We start from the raw sequence: 22,523 nt of genomic DNA, 5'->3' as shown, positions 1-22,523 counted from the left end.
CACACCTATAACTGTTACACTAAACTGACACTGTGCTGAATTTCCACTGCCATCCGTAACCGTATACACCACTTCGGTAGTCCCATCTTCAAATGTGTCACCAGGAGAATGCGTTGACGTTATTGTAACGTCTCCCGAATTATCAAGAGCGGAAGGCGTTGCCCAGTTAACAACCGGAGATGCTGATTGGATATCTGATGAGCAGCCCTCTAGTAAAGGACCTTCCCTATCTGAGATAAAAAAAAAAAAAACATTAATTGTAAAAATATTGCCTCCACAATGAAAACATATCTACACCAAGTCTGTAGAAATTAAAGTTAAGTATACATAAAATATAGCAACTTGCGTGTGTCATGGGGAATGCATATTACCTACATTTTTTATCTTTGTGGTAATTGGGTGAAAGAATTTAAGGATCATGAGCACAATTTGACTACTCACTAGGTTGTCGTGATAGCTGCATGGGAATAATTTAATCTAATGACCAGTAGAACGTCTTTTGGCACTTTTATTTTTTTTTCACGTGAAACGTCTCTGAAGACTTCTATTTTCCAAACAGTGCTCTCAAATCTTGAAAATGTTTTAAGCATTATAAAGGCTGTTATTATATATCTACAGTTTTTGTATATTCACTTTTGCTGAATTTATGATTGAGAAAAAAATGTTGTATGTGTGTGTGAGGCATATATCAACACAAAAAGCATAAAAATTAATAATAGTTCATATCATTACCAACAACAGTAACAAAGAAACTGATCTGATCTGAGTTTCCATCCATATCGGTTGCTGTGTACACAACTTCCGTAGTACCAATCTGGAATACAGAGCCCGGTTGAATTGAAGCTGTAAGGGTGGGCTGAACTCCGGAATTATCAGTTGCAGTAGGAGATGACCACGACACAACAACACTGGAACTACCCGGATCGGAATCAACGCTGATGTCATTTGGTATACTGGACAACGTTGGAGACTCACAATCTGCAACAATTGAACATAGCTGATGGAGAATGTAGTGTTATAATAAAAACTGAACTATCAATAAGAAAAAATACAAAACATATTCACGGTAGCAATATATTATTAGTATATACTACTGTATACCATTAACGACTGCATAAAATGTACAGGTGGCGGTGTTCCCAGCTGCATCTGTGGCAGCGTAAACAATCTTATTCTCGCCTACTGGTAGTGATACGCCTGGTTGAAGATTACTAGTAACAACAACACTATTCAAGCTATCTTGTGCTGTTGGCTCTGTCCACGTGACTATGCCTGTGATTTCTCCTGTGTCTGTACATCTAGTGATGTTCTCATGACAATCATTAAATACAGGCAATCCGGTATCTGTAAAAGTATATTAAAACGAATAACTGTTTAAATAATAAAGGTAACCAAAAACATCCGCTCAAATGGGTCTCCATTAATATGGATTAAATTCATCAATATGCCGAAATAAGTCTTTAAACTGTAGAATTTTTTGCTTACCCAGTATTGTCACTGGAAACTGGCAAAGCGCAAAATTGCCAGAAAGATCAGTTGCATTGTAAATAACCGTTGTCGTTCCAGTACCGAATGAGTCACCTGGAACATAGTTTGAAGTCAATGACTTTATACCATGATTGTCATTAGCTACTGGCTCTGTCCATGTGACGTTGACACTTGTCCCAGAAGATATTTCAAGATCAATTGCAGACGGGCAGTTTGGGAATGACGGATATTCTTCATCTAACATGTAGATAATAGTTGTAATAGCATGAATGCATTAGATACATTGGTACATAGATATTCCTTACGAAAATCCCTTTACCTTAATGTGGATACGGAAACACAAATAGTGTGTTGATTTCCACAATAGACATTAATCATTTATTGATGCTAATGCAGATCTGAAATAAGGATGTGGATTGTACCAGCATGCAGCATATATAAAACAAATCATGAAATACAATTCAAACCAGGAAGCCTTAAAATGGTCAATAGTAGATAGAATTGTCATCAAACGATCATCATCAAATTTCAAACACTTACCAGTTACAGTTACACTGAAGGTTTCTACAACTATGTTGCCATCACCGTCAGCTGCGGTAACGACAACGTCGGTTGTTCCAATAGGGAACACAGATCCGGATAGTGGAGTTGTAGTAACAACAACTGACCCAGAATTGTCCTCAGCTGTCGGTGTTGACCACTGGACAACAGTCCCAGAGCTACCTTTATCTGCTGAAGCAGAAATAGCTGTCGGAATGGATGTGAACATCGGGTCTTGGTCATCTGTAAATTTAACAAAATGAAATACTTCACTATGAACAAAATACATTAAATTATCACATAACCGGCAACATGGTACCAGCAACTCTCGTCGTCCACCACAGGGGCTGTCTGTTCCAAGTACACCGGAATATCCCCCTAATAATGCTTGCTGTCTCCAATATATTGAATAATTTAACCAAAATTAGTTTTAATAATGGCAATAATTTAAAAATGTGAATTCAGCTCACCTGCAACAGAGACAGTGAACTGGTAAACGAAACTGTTACTTGCTTCGTCAGTGAACGTGTACGTTACAACTGTATCGCCAATCGGAAACTCTGCTGGTGATTCATGCGATTGAACGACTGCCACACTACCAGCGTTATCCGACGCAATTGGCGTTTCCCATTCAACAGTTGCTATATTTCCTCCTGGTTCAGCAACAGTATCGACATCGCCTGGTAAATTCTCTACTGTCGGTGCCTCCAAATCTATTCAAAATTCCGAAAACATTGAATTTGAATGCAAAGACACTAGAACTACATATTGTAAATAATAGTAAATCTATAAAGCCTTGCAATAACATTGTATTTATACTGTTAAGTGAAAAATGTTATTGCATGATATTAAAATCTTATAAAACATATTTCATTTCGTAAATTCAATTTACCTTGCACAAATACATAAAACGAACAAGTGGCGATGTTACCACTATTGTCTGTAGCAGTGTAAAGTACAGGAGTGATACCCAATGTAAAGTTTGAACCTGATGAACTAGACGACGTTACTGTAGGCGTGCCAGTATTGTCAGTTGCCTCTGGCTCGACCCATGTTGCAACAGCCGTTGACATGCCTTTGTCTGTTGGCACACTGATGCCATCGGGACACGTAATTTCGGGGGATTGTTCATCTGTGGAAGAAACAATTGTAATGGAAATCATATCAAAGAGATTTACATTGTATTGGAAAATAGCCATGATAATATTGTACTAGATGTCAAATTGAGTAAAAATGACATTTCCATATAATGTGCCTCATTGTGCGAATGATATTTATTTATTTTAAATTAATTTGGTATTTTTTATTTATTTGGTATTAAACACTCAAAAAACGCAACAAAGGTTGAAATGAGCGAATATATATATATATATATATATATATAAATATATATATATATATATATATAATTGCTTATTAAATTTGACACACGCTGATAAATATAAAGTTGACGGACGCTCAACCACCTACTTATGATCGGCAAGATGTTTTGATGTATCTAAAAGTATGACGTGATGTGGTGCGAATGCAAGTTCAATAAGCTGAATTATATGCTCACCAAGAATATCAACAACGAAAGAAATCGTATTAGAGTTTCCAGATGCATCTGTTGCTGTGTATGTTACCACTGTTTCACCAATAGGAAATGTTGTGTCTGGATCATGTGAACTACTGACATTGTAACTATCGGAATTATCCGATACCAGTGGCGCAGCCCAGGAAGCAGATGCACTCGTTTCACCTGTATCAAGAACTATTGTTACGTCATCTGGTATGTCTTGAAAAACTGGTGCCTCGTTATCTGATTGAAAATAAGTTTCACATACAAAATATTAAGTTTGACAAGAAAATAACAACAACATGTGGTTAATTAGATATTAACATTATGATAACATGTTTGATAATTAGTTTGATACAACTGATTGAATAAGTTTTAACTTATATATAGACAGTAGGTACCTTCAACTATAACATCAAATGATACACTTGCTATATTTCCGGCCGTGTCCTCTGCCGTATACGTGACAGTTGTAATCCCAATCGGAAATGAGGCACCAGGCTCATGCGATGAAGTCACAGTTAAATCTCCTGCGTTATCTGTGAAGCTAGGTGGAGTCCAGTAAACTGCACTGGAGGCACTTCCAGGATCCGTCGATGCCGTGGCATCACCTGTTGAACTGACAATTTCAGGCCCTTCGGTATCTGATAAGTGAAAACAATTAACGTGAACACTTACTTCATTATCGAACATAAAAATACAGAAAAATACTAATGCTATCTCTTAATAATAGTCAATAATTACAACAGATATACAACATAATAGGGTAATATCCTGACTTTGTGTTTTATTAGTGTAAAAAATTAAGAGATAAATATGAATTATTGGTATAAAGGTAATATTGTATTGACTTTTAGCATATATAGACGTATTTCGTATGTCCGAATATCACAGTAATTTAATATAGGTACACTTACCTACGACTACAACGGTAAAATGTTGTTTAAATGTGTTTCCAGAAGGATCAGTTGCATTGTACCAAACAACTGTCGTCCCGATCGGAAATGATGACGGTGAGGTTTTCGTTATCATCGTACTAACAGATCCAGAATTATCAGTAATTGTTGGGGTGATCCATGAATAGCTCGCCATAGAATCCCCAACATCTGTAGTTAATTCTACGTCATCAGGCATATTTGCTATAACCGGTGCCTCATTATCTAGGATAAGATCAATATTTTACAATAAAATTACTTTAAAATTAAACATATTAATATAACTAAAAGTAAAGCACAGACTTGTTTATGATACTGCTTGAAATTCTAAATACTAAAATACTCAATCTAAAATCAAATTTGTAGTAAATGTAGTGTTACTTGAACCATAATACTATTCATGTACCTGTAACCGTTATCACAAACGAAAATTGAATTTCGTTTCCTTCAGAGTCGACAGCTCTGTAAGTGACTGTGGTGTTTCCAATTTGAAATGTGCTTCCAGATGGTATGTCGACAGTCACAGTTGGATCTGTACCAGAGTTATCTGTTGCCTCAGCGTCATCCCATGTTACAACAGCTGTCGAAGAGCCCTCTGATGTATCTTGAGTCTGCGATTCCGGAGTAAATGAAAACACAGGAGCCTCGTCATCTACATACAGATAAATATACTTTCATTATAAACAACGATTCCATTTAATTTGATTATTTCTTGGCCGATAAAAACCAAATAAAATTGTATATTTAGTTAAGTCATAAATATTTGTAGAAACAAAATTAAAATTAAATATTTTGTTGAAAACAATTACCCGATATTTGTACTGAGAATGAACAAGTAGCAATGTTTGAGTCGGCATCCACGGCTGAATAAACAACTGAAGTAACCCCAATTGGAAACACAAATCCAGGTTGATGGCTCTGTGTTACAGTGGGGTCACCGGAGTTATCCGTAGCCTGCGGCTCCGTCCACGAGACAACTGCATCGTTCGAGCCAGTGTCCGTTGATTGTTGGATATTCAATGGGCACTCTATAAACACTGGATTTTCGGTATCTACATATATATAATATTACAATGTGTATATAAAGAAAAATCAAATCAAAATATTTAATTTAAATAAGAAAATAAAAAACAATAATGTACAGACCTATATTTAAGATGTTTCTCCCCAAAAAACAGAGTCTATATTAACAAAGTCGTAACTAATCTTACTAGATTAGATTTAATACGCAATAAGTCACTACATTTTGTTATAACATGTTACCGTACTGTGGATTTTTAAAAACACCACTAATTAAGATAAGTACTTTATCAAAATAAGATATAGACAAAAGAATAACATAAAACTGAATGTTATTATTTAAATATGATGAGAAGAGATGTTATACCAGTAGTATTTGAACTAAAGACTACGTCATATACAGGATATAAAAAAAAACATTACCTTCGACTTCCACAGTGAAAGTACAATGAGCGCTATTTCCGGCATCATCTACTGCCGTCACCGTTACTGTTGTAATGCCAATAGGAAAATCTTCTCCTGACGTATGCGTCGTAGTGGTTCCATTTACCGCTACGTTGTCTACCGCCATTGGATCTGGCAAGAGAACTGGTACTGTGCCGCTGCCAATCGGTACTGTTTGTACAATTGCCTCAGTTGGGCACGATTGAAACCATGGTGGTTGGACATCTAACATCATTTAAGCAAAATATGCACAATAAATATAAAACAAAATAAAAGCAATTAAAATATGGAATTTCTGTTTGTAAATAGATAATAGGCTATTTATTGGAATGAATTATAACCACAGGAATACTTTTATTCTCTATACATAGAGTAAAAGCATATATGTATCATGCAACACATTTTTGTGATACATGTTTTTCTATAATTGAAAATAATTTTGACAAATTTACCCGTTACAGTAACAGTAAACTCGCAGTTTACAAAGTTTCCTGTGATATCAGCTGCTGTATATGTCACTAAAGTCATGCCAACGTTGAACTCTGTACCTGGTGGTGTTGATGCAGTGAGGTATTCGATCTCATGGTTATCTACAGCAGTAGGTACATCCCATTCAATAACGGCCACACTACTTTCATCATCTGTAAATGTCGTTATATCACCGGGACAGTCATGAATTATTGGGTTTTGGTTGTCTACAAATGATCAGAAAACATTGACTAAAAATGTCTGAAGGTGTGCATGGTGAAGTAACAATTGGTAAACTCTTAATGTACACCACGTAGATAGTCATAAAAAAGTTTTGATTAATTTGCATAAATTGTCATCAGGTTCTCCTGATGACAACTGAATCATTCCCTAATAAACTCATTCTAAACGTCAAAGTTATTCAACAAAATTAAAATTTTTGTTTTCAGACTCATCTATGTGGTGTGCAGCAAGAATTTGTCTATTCAATTGAAATACTAAAAGGTCCTATTAAGTTGATAAACATTATAACAATGAGATGTACAATGAACATTTTTATACATTTATAAGTATACAGTATTGAACTTTATTCTTATGGTGTAATTATCTTCAACATAAGGTTAAAGTATGCTATTATCATGCAGTCCTACCAGTGACTGTAACTGCAAATGAATATGATTGCACATTGTTGGATCCGTCGGTGGCAGTGTACGTTACTGTTGTAGTACCAACTTCAAATACATCCCCACTTGAATGGTCTGAAGTCAGGGCAACGACACCAGAGTTATCAGTCGCCGTAGGAGTAGTCCACGTCGCAACAGCTGTGGCTGAATCAGTGTCTGATGTCAATATTTGGTCCTCTGGGAGATTTGACAGCTCTGGAGATTCGTTGTCTGTTTAGATTGAATAAAAGATATATAAATCCAAAGTTGTAACATTTTGTATAATTTGAGAACATGATCATACCTGCTGATATTGATATATGTACCTTATTTCTTGAATTATCATTGTATCAAAATATTGCATTACATCTTGTATTATCATTGCATCAAAATAAATATAAAAACAATGTAATTATTATTTACCCTCAATTGTAATAGTAAAACTCGAACTTGCTACATTTCCAGCCAAGTCCACCGCTGTATAGGTAACCGTGGTCGTTCCAATAGAAAACGATTCTCCGCTTGAGTGTGATACTGTAATGTTCATTACTCCAACGTTGTCAGTAATAGAAGGTGCACTCCAAATGACAGTAGTACTATCTGATCCCGGGTCGGCATTTGCCACGACATCACTTGGTGGATTAACAAACTCTGGAGGAGTTGTGTCGTGCTCTGAAAAAAATCAAACAACCAACGAGTAATACAATTGAAGCTTCTTGTCATTTATTCAGACTATGCTTTGATCATCAATGTATTATGTCTTTTAGTACGGCAATACTGCATATTCTCATACCATAAATGGTAATTGTAAATGATTCTTCAAGCGAATTGCCAGAGTCATCCGTTGCGGTGTACGTCACTGTTGTTTCGCCAATACCAAAGCTGTCTCCGGGAGAATGTGTTGATGTCACGGCTGTCGACCCTGAGTTGTCGGACGCTGTCGGGTTATCCCATGTAATGATAGTTGAGTCTTCATTGATTTCGGCGAAGTGTACAATGTCAGAAGGAATATTTGCTAGTACTGGTGGTTCATCATCTATGAGAAATGTCATAGCTCAAATAATTGAGACATTCATAACACTCTTTCTTGTAGAACAATCAACTATTTGTTTTAATATAATATATTACCTCGATGTCGTAAGTTTCGTAATATACAAAAAGGCAAACGATGCATGTTCCCTACCTTGTACAGTAACCTCGAACGTACATGTCTGAACATTTGGTGGTGATGCAGCGTCGACAGCTACATAACTAACGGCGACCGTTCCTATATCAAAGTTACCATAACCATCAGTTGAAGTTAGAGTTACCACTCCTGAGTTGTCTGTGGCTGTGGGTTCAGTCCAATCGACGTAGCCCGTATTGGAATTTGGAGATGTCTGAACAACTATATCACTTGGACAATCTGATACTGTCGGTGGTTCAATGTCTAAGATAATAAATAAGGGTTCAAGCGATAATTAAATCTGACATTTTTTGCTATAGAATTCCTCTTTTAAATGAAAAATCGTGTTATTGCAACTCACCCTGTACAATTATTGTAAAAGAGCATGTGTTTATGTTTTCCGAAGGGTCTGTCGCTGTATATGTTACCAAAACTCCACCAATTTCGAAAAATGATTCGGGTAAGTGCGTTGACACGAAAGACGAAACAACTCCAGAATTGTCAATTGGAGTAGGCACTGTCCATGTCACAACAGCTCCGGCATTTTCATTTTCATTATTCACTGTAATATTTTCCGGACACGTTCCGTCAAAATCAGGAGGGATGTTATCTACAATAGAGTAATAAAAACATAAAATGCGTTACAATAGATAACGATGTAGCTCAGAGGTAAATGCTTGAGCTTGACAATGCTCGAGTTTAAGAACTGTTAATGTCTTTCTTTAATTGAAATAAACATTATACCTAAATTAAAAATAAAGTATATATATTTACATTTATGTAATAACGACATGTAAGTCTTATATAGTGAATAATGAACATTAGTCACTGTATACAACTTTGTCCAATAACGAGTAATTCCACATGCTTACCCGATACTTCAACTGTTATCAGGCACTCGGCTGTGTTACTCGATGGGTCAGATGCCATGTAAGTAACTACTGTTGATCCAACAGAGAATGAATCTCCAGACTCATAGTCGGAATTGATTATTGCACTCCCTGAATTATCAGTTGCTGTAGGTTCAGTCCAAGTAGCGGTAGCCACATTTGAATCAGCGCTGATGTCAACCATAACATTTACAGGACAGTCTGATATGATTGGGTCCTCATTGTCTAGAATAAAATTTACATTTATTTTTATGTAACATTTGCACCTCTGAACATTAAACGTCACATTGAAGTTCTGAGTCATCAACAGCATTTAATATAAAGACATTTTGAGCTCCCAACTACTTTTAGTGCCATAATTGTAACTGGTTTCCATAAAAGTTGTCAAAACGCTTGCTACAATACACTAAGACATAATTTTTAACAGATAGTTTTAACACAACATGATTTCTGGCGTAAATTACCATTGACCATAATCATAAAAGTGCACGTGATAGAGTTTCCAGAGACATCTGTTGCAAGGTATGTTAATACATTTTCCCCGATTGGTAAAGCATCACCGGAACTGAATGAATGACCGTCCTCAACAACAGAGACTGCCATATCAGAATTATCGCTTGCACTAACAGTCCAAATCACAACAGCTGATGGCTGGTTACTGTCGGTGCTGGTGGTTATGTTGTTTGGACACATGGCAGTAGGCGCCTCTTCATCTATATAAAGGTATAGCCAGATTATAACAAAACGGTTTTGAGTGCACTTTTAATGTAGGGATAGTAAGATATAAATGGTTTTCCTCATTTACCAAAGCCGTTAGGTAATTTAATGAAATTTTAAGCCTACTGGTATGGGTATGTGTATAACGTGAAATCCTAAACAGTCAACATAGAAGGGTAGACGCAGGAAGTATTATGATATGCCGTGGATGGATTTGATTGAGTGTATAATTATACAAACTTGTCTGTGATTCTAGTTTTCTATATGGTAGGCGTCCAGTATGAAAAAGAACATGACGTAATAATATACAGTGATTTATTTAATTACAGTATCACAGGCAGCGGCGTATCTAGGATGGCACACTGAGGCGTACCCACCCCCCTTAAAAAATGATTATTGCACAATATTTACCAGTGATTGTAATATTAAATGAACATGTTGCAGAATTGCCATACGGATCTGAAGCGGTAATTGCGATGGTGTATGGTACGGCTGGAAATTGAAAATTGTATTCCATCTGGACACCTGTTGACGTTAACGAAACTGAATTACTGTTGTCAGTGGCTGTCGCTGATGGTACTATAACAGAAGCAAAGTTTTCACCAGCGTCCGTTGAGATGGTTGCGGGAAGTACCGGGCAGGATATCACGGGATCCTCGTTATCTATAAAATACAAAAAATGTATATAGTATGCATGTTTCTTTTTAATTGGTTACCACCATTATTACTTAAAAATTATAATGGATCGAATTTATAATTACATAATTGATGCTAATTTTCAAGTATTTTAATTGTGATTCCACACCAGTTAATATTTTTACCTGGATAAACCAACTATTGCCAGAAGTAGTTGCCAAAGCATTATTGTTTGTTTCTACACCGTTACTAACCAAACAGTGTGTATCTCACTCATAGAGTGCTAACCTCGCTGTGATTTGTGTAATTACCACAGACAATATACGAAACAGGTGTAATAAAGACTAATTTAAGCTGACGTATGATTTCCTTGAAAAAAATATTAAAACACAATTACCTTCAACAACGACAACAAACGCATATGTGTCCGAGTTACCAAAGGTGTCAGACGCTGTGTACACTATAGTTGTATTTCCAATAGGAAATATTGTATTCGGCGAATGGTTTGAAGTTAATGTAACATTCCCTGAGTTGTCTGTAGCCGTAGGTTCAGTCCATGAGATAGTAGTGTCTGGTTCACCTTGATCTGTTGAGCTGGTTATGTCTAGGGGGCCATTGTTGATCGTTGGAGGTTCATCATCAGTGATTGTAATCGTGAAGGTGTGAATGAACACATTATTGTTTACATCTGTAGCTGTATACGTTACTGTTGTGATACCAATATCAAATGTGCTTCCTGATGCAACATCTGTTTCAAGGTTGACCGTTGTATTGGAGTTGTCAATAGCCGTAGGTTCCATCCATGTAATGACTGCTGTAGAAATTCCGGGGTCAGTAGACATAGTTATGTCTTCTGATGCATCATTTATCTGTGGGGGCTCATCATCTGCAAAGTAATTCAATTTTTTAATTACTTTTAATACTTTTTCATAAACTATTCTTGTATATTCTAGAAGGTAAGGGCCCACACATAATGAAAATATATTATGCTTTATAAACTAAGTTTTATTACGAAGCTTCAAAATTGGAGATGTTTTTGGGTGGGTAGAAAATATTCTGTGCTGTCACAGGATTTGTACCTAGAACTCCGGAATTTGAAAGGGGAGCACCACAACCACCCAGCTACATATTCACAATAACCGTGCACCACTCTAAACTAAATAGGTATTGAAAAGTAATATAAGTAAAGTAAAGTATAAAGTAATTGCTGGGATCCATTCACTACATTATAATCATCAATACAACATAACATAACTGGTCAACCAGTGTCAGAATGTGGCTCTGAGTCCTTCTGCAACAGGTTGCTTTATTGTAGTACTCCATTTAACATCTAAAATAAAAAAAAATACATCGTACCAACAACTGCAATCACAAAAGAACACGACGCAGTATTTCCAGACGAATCACTTGCTTCATATGTTAGAGTAACATTTCCAATTGAGAATGTATCGCCTGAAACAGACGAATGACCAAAACTATTTATCGTGGCTGATCCTGAATTATCTGTTGCTGCAACTTCTGGCCACGTGACTGCTGTCGATGGTTGCCCAGGATCCGTCGATTGGCTGATGTCTTCTGGACATGTAATTATTGGTGGCTCATTATCTTTAAGTTTGAAACGTAAAATCAAGAATTATTATTTAATTCAAAAAACTTGTATGAAACTTTTTATAATAATAGTGTAAGTTTTTAAAAATTTGTTATGAATTCTTAAACATTGGCCGTATTCTACTGGTCGTTCTTCGTTAAACCACTCCCACCTGCGCAGTTGTAAAATCATACTTAACGAAGACGATTAGTCGAATAGAAAATTTTAAAATACTCGACAAAAGAAAATGGCATGTATAGTTACTGCGATACACGTTGCGTAATCAAGGTTGCTTCGGATTGTGGCCGTATGAGTTTTTTATTTTTTAAAATGTCATCCAGTTTTTGAATTCTGTTAGCCTACAATTATTTTATTTTTTGAATTCATGTGGGTAAATATTATAATTTTTATTTTCTGAAATTTAATCTAAGTTATAATAACGCAAATGTTGTTGCTAAAATGAACAAACGGCCATGTTTGTTTTGGTCACGTGGGTAACTTAATGCTGATTAACGCAGTCTGGTTTACGTTAATTTTCGTTGTCAACGAAGTCTATTTTACGAACCAGTCGAATGAACATATAATTAACGAAAAATCGTAGTCAACAAAATGAACTAGTCGAATACACCCAATGGCAAAGAAATCACAATACAATTATTTACAAATTTTCTGCACCTGTAGTGATATACTAATTAAAATAACTAAAGTTAACATGGAACGTGTCCTACCTATCACTTCAATGGTGAATGAACACACACTTTCCAGTAAAGCTGCATCAGTAGCTATGTACGTCACATTTGTAACACCAATATTGAACTCAGTACCTGGGCCGTTCGATTCCACAAAACTCTCAACACCTACATTATCGGTAGCAACAGGCGGAATCCAGGTAAAAGTGGATACTGACGCTCCTGGGTCGGTCTCAGTAGATTGGTCTGACGGACAGTTTATAATTATTGGTGGTTGGTTATCTATGTTGATAAAACCTGCTGGTTAGTACGTATGTCACGATTGGGTAACATTTTTTTAAATTACAAAAATAGTATACTATCTGATGACATTTCCCTAGTAAATCGCCGTGTAAAAAATGGATTATTCTCCATCATAGCCAAAGAGGCAGTTTTCTGCAGTTTGAAGATTGTACATCGTTCTTCTACATTCACAATTTTTTATGTTGTAAAGCAGAATCGACAAATGAAAAAATCTATGGATTGCAACGTAAAGCATATTGGTGATTAGAACTAGAAACATAAAGATTTTAATACTTAACCACAGTCCTTGAGCTATGTCATCAGCAGTTTCTAGAAATAATTCATATTAACATTAAGCTAAGAGTAAATAATTTATCTAAATGAAACAGTCTCACCATATATAGTTACGACAAAGGTACACACTCCTTCATTAGACGATGTGTCAAAAGAACGATATGTGATCGTAGTACCACCAATTAGAAATTGTGACCCTGGAGTGTGGCTTGCAGTAGTTAAAAGATGATCGACTCCAACGTTGTCACGAGCACTGGGAGGCGACCAGACAGACGTTCCAGTAGCGGAAGACGGATCAGTTGGGAGATCGGTATCGCTTGGACATCCCGCAAAATGTGGAGGTTCGTTATCTGATGGATGACATTAATTTACAATCTTAGATATATTCGAATAATGTGTGTCCTGCCACTTTATCAAATTAATAGTCTACGTAACTTTAATCTAAAATTTAAAAGCCATCGGAAACAACTGGAGTAATTTTCCTGTTCGTTTGAATTTACATATTGAATTGTTGGACACTAATCCAATAGGACACAGAAAACAATATCAATTGATGTGAGAGATTTATTCTTTTACCTTCAACATTTATTATAAACACACAGTCTATTGTGTTTCCGGACGTATCAGTTGCCGTGTAAATCACCTCTGTTGATTGGCCTGAAACGAACATAATTTGCTCCACAGGTGTATGTGTACTAATTAATGTGTCAACTGCAACATTGTCAGTTACCGATGGTGCTGTCCAGTTGACTAAAGCGTAATTTTCATCTGGTTCGGTGTCAATAGTAATATTGGATGGACATGTGTCTCCAAATGATGGCAGTTGATCGTCTGCAAACGAAATATGTAGGAAATATATTTGTTCAGAGGGTTTTGTTCTGATTCCTACCAATGAGATTTATTGGCTAATCCACGTAAGTATCTTACTCATACACTAATAACACAGCTGCTGATTTGTTAAGTTTAGCAGCCAATGTGCGTGCAAATACAAATTTGATACTAGTATTAAAAACGTCTGTGGAAGAGCGGTTGGTGGTGGGGTTCCTAATGAGATCGATGTTTGAAGCCTCCCTTTGCAGTGAAACTTGCAGCCTATGAAACAGTTCTGAGTAAGTGCAATTTTACTAATACAAACTTAAACGGAGGTTAATGGAACATCTTTAGAATGTCAAATACAATAAAATATTATAATGAAGCACTATAATAAACAATATAATTAAATACAGAGCATACAGATAATTCTTTATTATCTAAAAAAAATAAATTCAAAAAGTATCTAAAATAAATTCACATACCTAATATCTCGACTATGAAGCTGCAGTTACCGACATTACCAGAACCGTCAGAGGCAGTATAGATTACACTTGTTTCTCCAAAATTAAATTGCTCACCAGGTTCGTGAGACTGATCTTGTGATGCTATAATGTCGGAGTTATCTGTTACAGATGGTTCAGTCCACAACGCATGCGCTGTTGCTAATCCTTGTTCCGCGTTAATGGTAATATTAACTGGACAGTCACTCCATATTGGTGGTTCTGCATCTGTAAAATGATGAAATGGCCTAGATAATTTTTACCCACCATACAGAGGCCGTACCTAGGATTCAATAAAATGAGCACACTGTGATTTACGATGTGTATGTTTACATTTTGTACCCACTATAATGTCATGTAATAGTAATAGCTGGAGTCGGTCTATTAGTAATCCAGCCAGCATTTAGTAGTCAGTCAATCATTCAGTCAGTCAGTCAGTCCCTTGGGCTGTCTATGTGTCTGTCATTTTTAACCTATTTGCTGTGTTGTAAACAGTCGTTTGCCAGTGTTGGTCAGTCAGCCTGTCATTATGTCAGTCACTTGGGACTGTTTATAAAAATAATTATTGTTATTGATTGCTTCACAAATTTGTCTAATTAATACATAAGTGCTTTATATGAAGGGAGCTTATTCATTACTATATGACGCAGCGACAACAAAACACTTCTTATATTCATTGATGGATTTTGCTAGGATGCCTTTAATACTAACCGATTATAAGAATGGTGAAGTTACAGTAACCTATGTTTCCAGTTTCATCGACCACTTTGTACATGATTTCGTAGCCAGGCCCAATGAAGTAAGCATCTCCTGAAGTGTGTATTGACAAAGCAGTGATGACTGGATTTGGATCAACGTTATCGGTGACAGTCAGTTCATCCCACGTAATCACTTGCAGTTTAGTTCCAGGTAATGTATTCGCTTCCGTGTCATTAGGACAATTTGTAAATGATGGTGCCTGTTTATCTACATGAAAATAACGGAAATACAATAATAATAATAAAGATTTATAAAGCCCACATCTCCACCACTGGTGCTCAAGGCGCAGTGTCAAGTACACCACAAAATAAACAAAATCCATATTAATCCCCAGAAGAATTTCAAGCGGAATCCGTATACCAATTATCTCATCGAAGCAGTGTTGCTCCTCATATAAGTATGCGCAGATACTCAGAGGCAGTATCTTGAGCATCAGCACCTTCCACCCCAGGATAGGCCCAGGGCTCCACTACCGTGCACTGCAAAAGGAGCAACATTGCGTCGACAGAGAAAAGTGGTATCATGTTTTGTTTTGTTTTGTTTTTTGTTTGTAAATAATATAAATTCAACAAACATCAAGGTTCTCTATACGCCTAGGTGAAAATCCATATTTATTCCCAGCAGAATTTCGAGCAGAATCCGTATACCAATTATCCCATCGAGGCAGTGTTGCTATATAGAATTATAACAACCTCTTCGTAACAAAATTCTTCAACAAATGCCAACATTTAGCCGATTAATCTTAACTTAATGTGTGTTGCTCCCGTTGACAACGAACTAATCTCTCTTACTTGAATTTCCTATTTGATAACTACTAAAAGAAGGCAGCACAAAGAACAATAATATTAAAAACACGAAGGTTTACACTTACCTGTGACCTCTATATAGAATGTACAAGTAATGTTAACATTACCAGATGGATCAGTACCAGTGTACACCACGTCAGCGTTATCATAGAAGCGTGTGTATGGCTCGTGTGTGCTAGTGACATTGACAAGGCCAGAATTATCAATATACACAGGTTCAGTCCAGTTTACGATAACATAATCCATGTTATAGCCAATGGTTAAGTATTGATCATCTGGGCAAATATCATAAACAGGTGTTTCATTATCTAAAATGCAACAAATAATATAATTATTGTATTTAGAAACGGTTAGTTATTATTGTAAAACGACTTTTTTTTGTAAGAAATAAGTCTTTGAATGTATAAGAACTAGATCCTGATGGCATAAGAATTACCGTTAACAGTGATCGTAAATGAGCATATCCTGCTATTAAGTGAAGGATCCAATCCTTCATACGTAACGGTGATGGTGGTTGACAATCCATTGTCTAAGGTTGCTTGATAGGGAGATGTATGACTAGCAGTTACTGCGACTATTTCATCCGAATTATCTGTAAATGCTGGAACCATCCATATGGCTGTTGAATACCATTCACTTGGTTCTGTATCGAGCACCATGTCTGACGGACATGCGTCATATTCTGGATTTTCGACATCTACAAAACAGTAATACATTTTGTTCTAAGTGTAAACTAACAAAACATAAAATCACTCGCAACCTGAAGAAAATTGCTTGAGCTAGTGAAAATTTGTGTTGTTTCAAATAGATTTGTTAGTCTAAACAATGTACTACACATTTTGTTTGGTCCAAGAACGTTCTTGAATGGCAAAACTTAAATTATATAATCAAGCTGAAAACAATTTTAACATTTAGAATTAGAGGTATGTTAATAATTATAAAAACTAACAATTACCTGATACAGTTATATTAAATGTACATTGTTCAGTATTACCCGCCGGATCAACTGCGTCGTATGTAACAATTACTGTGTCAGTAAGACCGCCGTTCAGTTCAACTTGGATGCTTGGAGTATGAGATGCAGTTACATTAACCGTCTCATCTGAGTTGTCTGTAAAGCTGGGAATTATCCACGTCACGGTAGCAAAACTTTCTCCAGGATCAGTGTCAGGTGTAATGGATAATGGACAGGCGTCATACACTGGACTTTCAGCGTCTAAAATATGGTAATTGAATAATTACTACACCAATTACCATTTGTACGGCGGGCATACACTTAGAAAATGTAATTCACAAATGTCAACAATGTGTGGGTTAATATACACACCAGATACTGTAACGTCGAATGTACATTCGACTGAATTCCCTGCAACGTCTGTACCGACATACGACACAGTAGTCGTTGTTTGCAACCCGTTACTGAGGCTTACTTGAATGGGCGGAGTGTGAGTAGGAACCACTGCCGGTGTGAGCCCAGAATTGTCACTAAATGTAGGTTCTGTCCATGTAACTGTGGCGTAATTCAGTGATCCATCAGTGTCTTGTATAATATTTGAAGGGCAATTCACGAATGTTGGACTCTCAGTGTCTGAAATAAAATTGATGTAATATATGTATAATGTTTCAGTTGATAAGAATAAATGTAATTAACATATTCATATTATTTCTGTTAATACTCAGTTAAATTATTTAGAAAAATCAAAAGTATCAAGCGTACCTGATACTCTAAGGGTAAAAGTACATTGCTCTGTGTTTCCACTAGGGTCAGTTGCTTCATAAACAACTTCTTGAGTTGTTGGCATTCCACTTGATAGTGATACCGTTACTCCAGATGCATGGCTCTCAGTAACAGCTGGGGTTTCTCCAGAATTGTCAATGAATGTTGGTGTTGTCCAAATAAATACCTGATAGTCCTGTGCCGCTGCAGTAGACAGATTTTGACTTGCAGGACACCCACTAACAGTAGGGGATTCATTGTCTAAATACATTAATAATACATGAATAGTGAATTGAAACAATAGGATGAAATTTAGCAATACAACAATCATGAGAATATTACTCGGCATATGATGGAAAATGTATATAAAATACGCACCAGTAACGGTAATGGTAAACGTGCATGTATCGAAGTTCCCAGATGGATCAGTAAGAGTATATGTGATGCTCTCAGAAGCTTCAAGTCCAGCTGACACACTTAGCTGATATCCCGGCGATTGAGAGGATGCAGCTGTACTCAATCCAGAGTTGTCACTGTAAGTTGGCTCAGTCCATGTGGTTGTGGCATAAGCCTGACCAGCATCGGTATCAAAGTTAGCATTCGAAGGACAACCAGTTATAACTGGATTTTCAGTATCTTGAAGAGAGAAGAGTTATACAGATTGTAAGTTGTGATTATTTTACTAGTTTAAAATTCTGGTTGTCTTATTTAATGTCCTGCATTAAAATGTGTTTGTCAAAACCAAAATAACAACATCGAACATGTTTAACACAAAATAATTGAATAGAAACAATAGAAACATAAAGATATTAAAGTTGACACACTTAAACAAAGACGCTGTGTATCTTTTAAAGCGTTATTATTGTAAACAACTTGAGTAATGTAATAAATATAATACATTTACTAAGCACATTAGTGCTAAGAATGGCTTAACATTAAAAATGAAGTCAAATGTAAGAATAAATAAATCATTTACCAGCGACAGTTATGTTGAATGCACACTGAAGGGCATTACCAGCCGGATCAACTGCATCATATGTCACGGTCACTGTGTCTGTAAGACCGCTGTCCAACTCAACTTGGATGCTTGGAGTATGAGAAGCTGTAACATTAACCGTCTCATCCGAGTTATCGGTGAAGCTTGGAATTGTCCACGTCACGGTAGCAAAACTTTCTCCAGCCACTAAGCGCCTTAGTGCTAAGAACTGTCTCTTATACACATCTAGATGTGTATAAGAGACAGGGATGCAGCTGTACTCAATCCAGAGTTGTCACTGTAAGTTGGCTCAGTCCATGTGGTTGTGGCATACGCCTGACCAGCATCGGTATCAAAGTTAGCATTCGAAGGACAACCAGTTATAACTGGATTTTCAGTGTCTTGAAGAGAGAAAGAGTTAGACAGATTGTAAGTTGTGATTATTTTACTAGTTTAAAATTCTGGTTGTCGTATTTAATGTCCTGCATTAAAATGTGTTTGTCAAAACCAAAATAACAACATCAGACATGTTTAACACAAAATAATTTAATAGAAAAATAGAAACATAACGTTATTAAAGTTGACACACTTAAACAAAGACGCTGTGTATCTTTTAAAGCGTTATTTGTGTAAACAACTTGAGTAATGTATTAAATATCATACATTTACTAAGCGCCTTAGTGCTAAGAATGGCTTAACATTAAAAATAAAGTCAAATGTAAGAATAAATACATAATTTACCAGAGACAGTGATGTTGAATGCACATTGTAGGGCATTACCAGCCGGATCAACTGCATCATATGTCACGGTCACTGTGTCTGTAAGACCGCTGTCCAACTCAACTTGGATGCTTGGAGTATGAGAAGCTGTAACATTAACCGTCTCATCTGAGTTATCGATGAAGCTTGGAATTGTCCACGTGACGGTAGCAAAACTTTCTCCAGCATCTGTGTTCAGTGACATGGATAATGGACAGGCGTCATACACTGGGCTTTCAGAATCTAAATCACGTAAAGATAAAATCATTAAAAATAATTATTGAATTTTTTAAAACTTGTAGATAGTGAAGATAACTTACACTATATTGGCATTTGTTTAATGTGTGCCGTGTATACGTTCGTTTATACATTTATTGATTGATTTATTTTTCTAAAATAACCATAATATCGGTTCGTATTGTATTGACATTTGTTTAAATGTCTGTTTAAGAAACTTTGTAAAATCACTACAGTATATATTATTACCTCTAACAGTTATAGAAAAGGTACATGTCCCAATATTACCGCTTTTGTCCATCGCTGTATATGTATTCGAAATGGTATTTTCAAGACCAAAATTGAGAGGGAGCTGGTCGCCAGGGTTGTAGTCGGATACTACAGATATGACGCACTGATTGTCCGAATCAACTGGCACGGACCATGTCAAGGTTGCATAGTCCTCGCCTGCATCTGTGTTCACATCTTGATTTGATGGACAATTAGTGAATTTTGGAATTTCAGAGTCCACAACTGAAATGAAAAATTAAAGTTACTATATTTTTTTTACAAAAAATGTGTAATACTTACAATGTAAACACTATAGGAAGGTAAAAAAGGTAATTAGGTAGTCCCACATTCATTTTTGAACGAAAGTATATTGTTGTTTATTACTTAGGGTGATTATAGGCCAAACATAATAGTACATTACTGAACGACAATCGTATTGGAATAATTGTACTGTATAGATCGATATAAAAGTAAAGGATATTTTCTAAACTAGCTCCTAAACACTTTCGCTACGGTAGCATATGGAACTACCCTTATACAAATGTACAATAATGCTCGAATTTCTTTATACAGTGCACCCTCCAATTCGAGACCCCCTCAAATTTCGAGACCCCTCTAATTCGAGACTACTTATTCAAAGAACCAAGTAACAATCGTCAACCTTTTATCACAAGTCTAACCCTCTAGTTAAAGACCGAACCCGAGTCTACCCCTTTGTTTTCAGGTCCCATGGTCTCGAATTGGAAGGCGAACTGTATAGGCATGTGTACAAACAAATGGTTATGTTTTCAGTTTTATGAAATTATATTATACAATTAACTTCTTACACATTTCACACACAGCACCTATAGTAGAATCACAGTTTAGGTCATTCCAATTAGAGTTTGTTTCTTGATCAACACAATTTTCGCTAGTACCACCATTGGGTTCACCACTATTCCAAACTGTAGGGAAAATATTACACATACATTAGTATTTTGAACAACAGTTATAAAAAAAGAAAAAGTATATTGCATCAAAATTATATAACAAAATTATATTGTAGATAAAAAAACAAACATTTAATTTTCGCTAAATTGGTCACAAGTACAGTATGATTTAGGCCTATTCTGTTTATGTTGGGTAAATACAATAGTAGTACGCGCTATATAATTTAAATCATGCTGAACACATATATATTAACACATATAACAACACATATAATATTTGGAAATATTACAAATTATAATATACTTCATTACTTTACTTTTCTGCCTGTATAGGCCTAGCCAACCTGATATTCTGTCAATACACAATGTGTGATTGTTGTTTGTGCGGTCTTTTTCATGTGTCCATGTTTAATAATAGATAATTTTGGTCTGATTCATCACAATTTCCTTTCAGGTATGAAAATTCGGGATTTTCGTTTTTTAATTTGATGATAGCCTAATTTTTTAACAGCTGATTGACCATTTAAATGTGTTGATCGTACGCACGTATGGTGTCACCGTACGGGAACACTCAATTCTTGCTATAAACGTATTGCTACTGTAATACCTGTAAAATTGGAACACTCTCCATTATCCAGCCACTCAAAGGTACCCTCTGTATCTAGATCCGAGTATCCGATCCAGACTTGCGTTGATACTCCTAATGCATTTCGAATGAGGTTGTTCTCATCAGATGACGATATGACAGCCAACGTCGATTCAGGGTGGTAGTTTTGGCACGAACTGTTAGCCGCAGACCATGTTTCTTCCACCGAGTGATGAAAGTAACAGCTTCTTTGCCACAAAGTCCATGATTCCGGACACTTCACAACTGTATTTAAAGGTATACGTGCACATTTTGCCAAAATATATACTTGGATATATTTGGATATATATATATTTATATATTCAAATATACTTTATCCAAATATTTCATAACTAATCTCTTTATGCAATCTTATATATATGTCTCGAGTCTGTCTATCAAAAATGATTTATCCCAGTACTTGTATTGGTGAAGACAAAATTTTACCTTTTTCGCAGACTACAGGCAGGCTCGTACCGCAGTTGTTATCATTCCATGTGCCAACAGAGCCTATTTCCACACAGTCTTCATTGTTGCTGTTGTCCGGTTGACTTTGGCCAAAATCTACCAAAATAGACCAAGAAATAACTATTGTAGAAAACTTTTAGGAAATGTATATTGATCATCCTAGCCAGGAGGACTTGTTACAGCCTATAGTGCTTAAAACGATGCCATAACTACTAAGGTATGAATAATAATAATAATAATAATAATAATAATAATAATAATAATAATAATAATAATAGAAATGATTGA

At 36.0% G+C, this 22,523-nt stretch overlaps 1 protein-coding gene across 1 annotated transcript in view; it reads right to left on the bottom strand.

Moving 5' to 3' along the window:
* LOC117101302 (mucin-12-like) overlaps window positions 1-22,523 on the bottom strand; it is a 64,281-nt gene that overhangs the window by 17,258 nt on the left and 24,500 nt on the right. The window contains exons 16-57 of the mRNA XM_033241269.1: window positions 22,215-22,331; window positions 21,750-22,013; window positions 21,041-21,157; window positions 20,193-20,456; window positions 19,689-19,949; window positions 19,282-19,348; window positions 18,948-19,141; window positions 18,350-18,607; window positions 17,972-18,232; window positions 17,582-17,842; window positions 17,210-17,470; window positions 16,691-16,951; window positions 16,320-16,562; window positions 15,401-15,655; window positions 14,672-14,917; window positions 13,953-14,207; window positions 13,478-13,726; window positions 12,840-13,106; window positions 11,880-12,128; window positions 10,921-11,409; window positions 10,299-10,550; window positions 9,635-9,883; window positions 9,153-9,395; window positions 8,642-8,890; window positions 8,299-8,544; window positions 7,909-8,151; window positions 7,539-7,787; window positions 7,104-7,346; window positions 6,438-6,680; window positions 5,965-6,210; window positions 5,331-5,573; window positions 4,928-5,173; window positions 4,504-4,746; window positions 3,988-4,230; window positions 3,587-3,829; window positions 2,921-3,160; window positions 2,499-2,741; window positions 2,029-2,271; window positions 1,486-1,725; window positions 1,102-1,344; window positions 733-978; window positions 6-230 (exon numbers count right to left, since the gene is read on the bottom strand). Of these exons, the coding sequence (XP_033097160.1) occupies window positions 6-230; window positions 733-978; window positions 1,102-1,344; window positions 1,486-1,725; window positions 2,029-2,271; window positions 2,499-2,741; window positions 2,921-3,160; window positions 3,587-3,829; window positions 3,988-4,230; window positions 4,504-4,746; window positions 4,928-5,173; window positions 5,331-5,573; window positions 5,965-6,210; window positions 6,438-6,680; window positions 7,104-7,346; window positions 7,539-7,787; window positions 7,909-8,151; window positions 8,299-8,544; window positions 8,642-8,890; window positions 9,153-9,395; window positions 9,635-9,883; window positions 10,299-10,550; window positions 10,921-11,409; window positions 11,880-12,128; window positions 12,840-13,106; window positions 13,478-13,726; window positions 13,953-14,207; window positions 14,672-14,917; window positions 15,401-15,655; window positions 16,320-16,562; window positions 16,691-16,951; window positions 17,210-17,470; window positions 17,582-17,842; window positions 17,972-18,232; window positions 18,350-18,607; window positions 18,948-19,141; window positions 19,282-19,348; window positions 19,689-19,949; window positions 20,193-20,456; window positions 21,041-21,157; window positions 21,750-22,013; window positions 22,215-22,331 (10,200 nt within the window). The remainder of the gene's footprint in view (window positions 1-5; window positions 231-732; window positions 979-1,101; window positions 1,345-1,485; window positions 1,726-2,028; window positions 2,272-2,498; window positions 2,742-2,920; window positions 3,161-3,586; window positions 3,830-3,987; window positions 4,231-4,503; window positions 4,747-4,927; window positions 5,174-5,330; window positions 5,574-5,964; window positions 6,211-6,437; window positions 6,681-7,103; window positions 7,347-7,538; window positions 7,788-7,908; window positions 8,152-8,298; window positions 8,545-8,641; window positions 8,891-9,152; window positions 9,396-9,634; window positions 9,884-10,298; window positions 10,551-10,920; window positions 11,410-11,879; window positions 12,129-12,839; window positions 13,107-13,477; window positions 13,727-13,952; window positions 14,208-14,671; window positions 14,918-15,400; window positions 15,656-16,319; window positions 16,563-16,690; window positions 16,952-17,209; window positions 17,471-17,581; window positions 17,843-17,971; window positions 18,233-18,349; window positions 18,608-18,947; window positions 19,142-19,281; window positions 19,349-19,688; window positions 19,950-20,192; window positions 20,457-21,040; window positions 21,158-21,749; window positions 22,014-22,214; window positions 22,332-22,523) is intronic.

The sequence above is a fragment of the Anneissia japonica genome, unplaced genomic scaffold (genome assembly GCF_011630105.1).
Source record: "Anneissia japonica isolate Jap-2015-1 unplaced genomic scaffold, ASM1163010v1 scaffold1005_len2656397_cov198, whole genome shotgun sequence".
Classification (NCBI taxonomy): domain Eukaryota; kingdom Metazoa; phylum Echinodermata; class Crinoidea; order Comatulida; family Comatulidae; genus Anneissia; species Anneissia japonica.
Note: the sequence above shows the minus strand (reverse complement) of the source record. Positions and strands in the feature narration are given on the sequence as shown.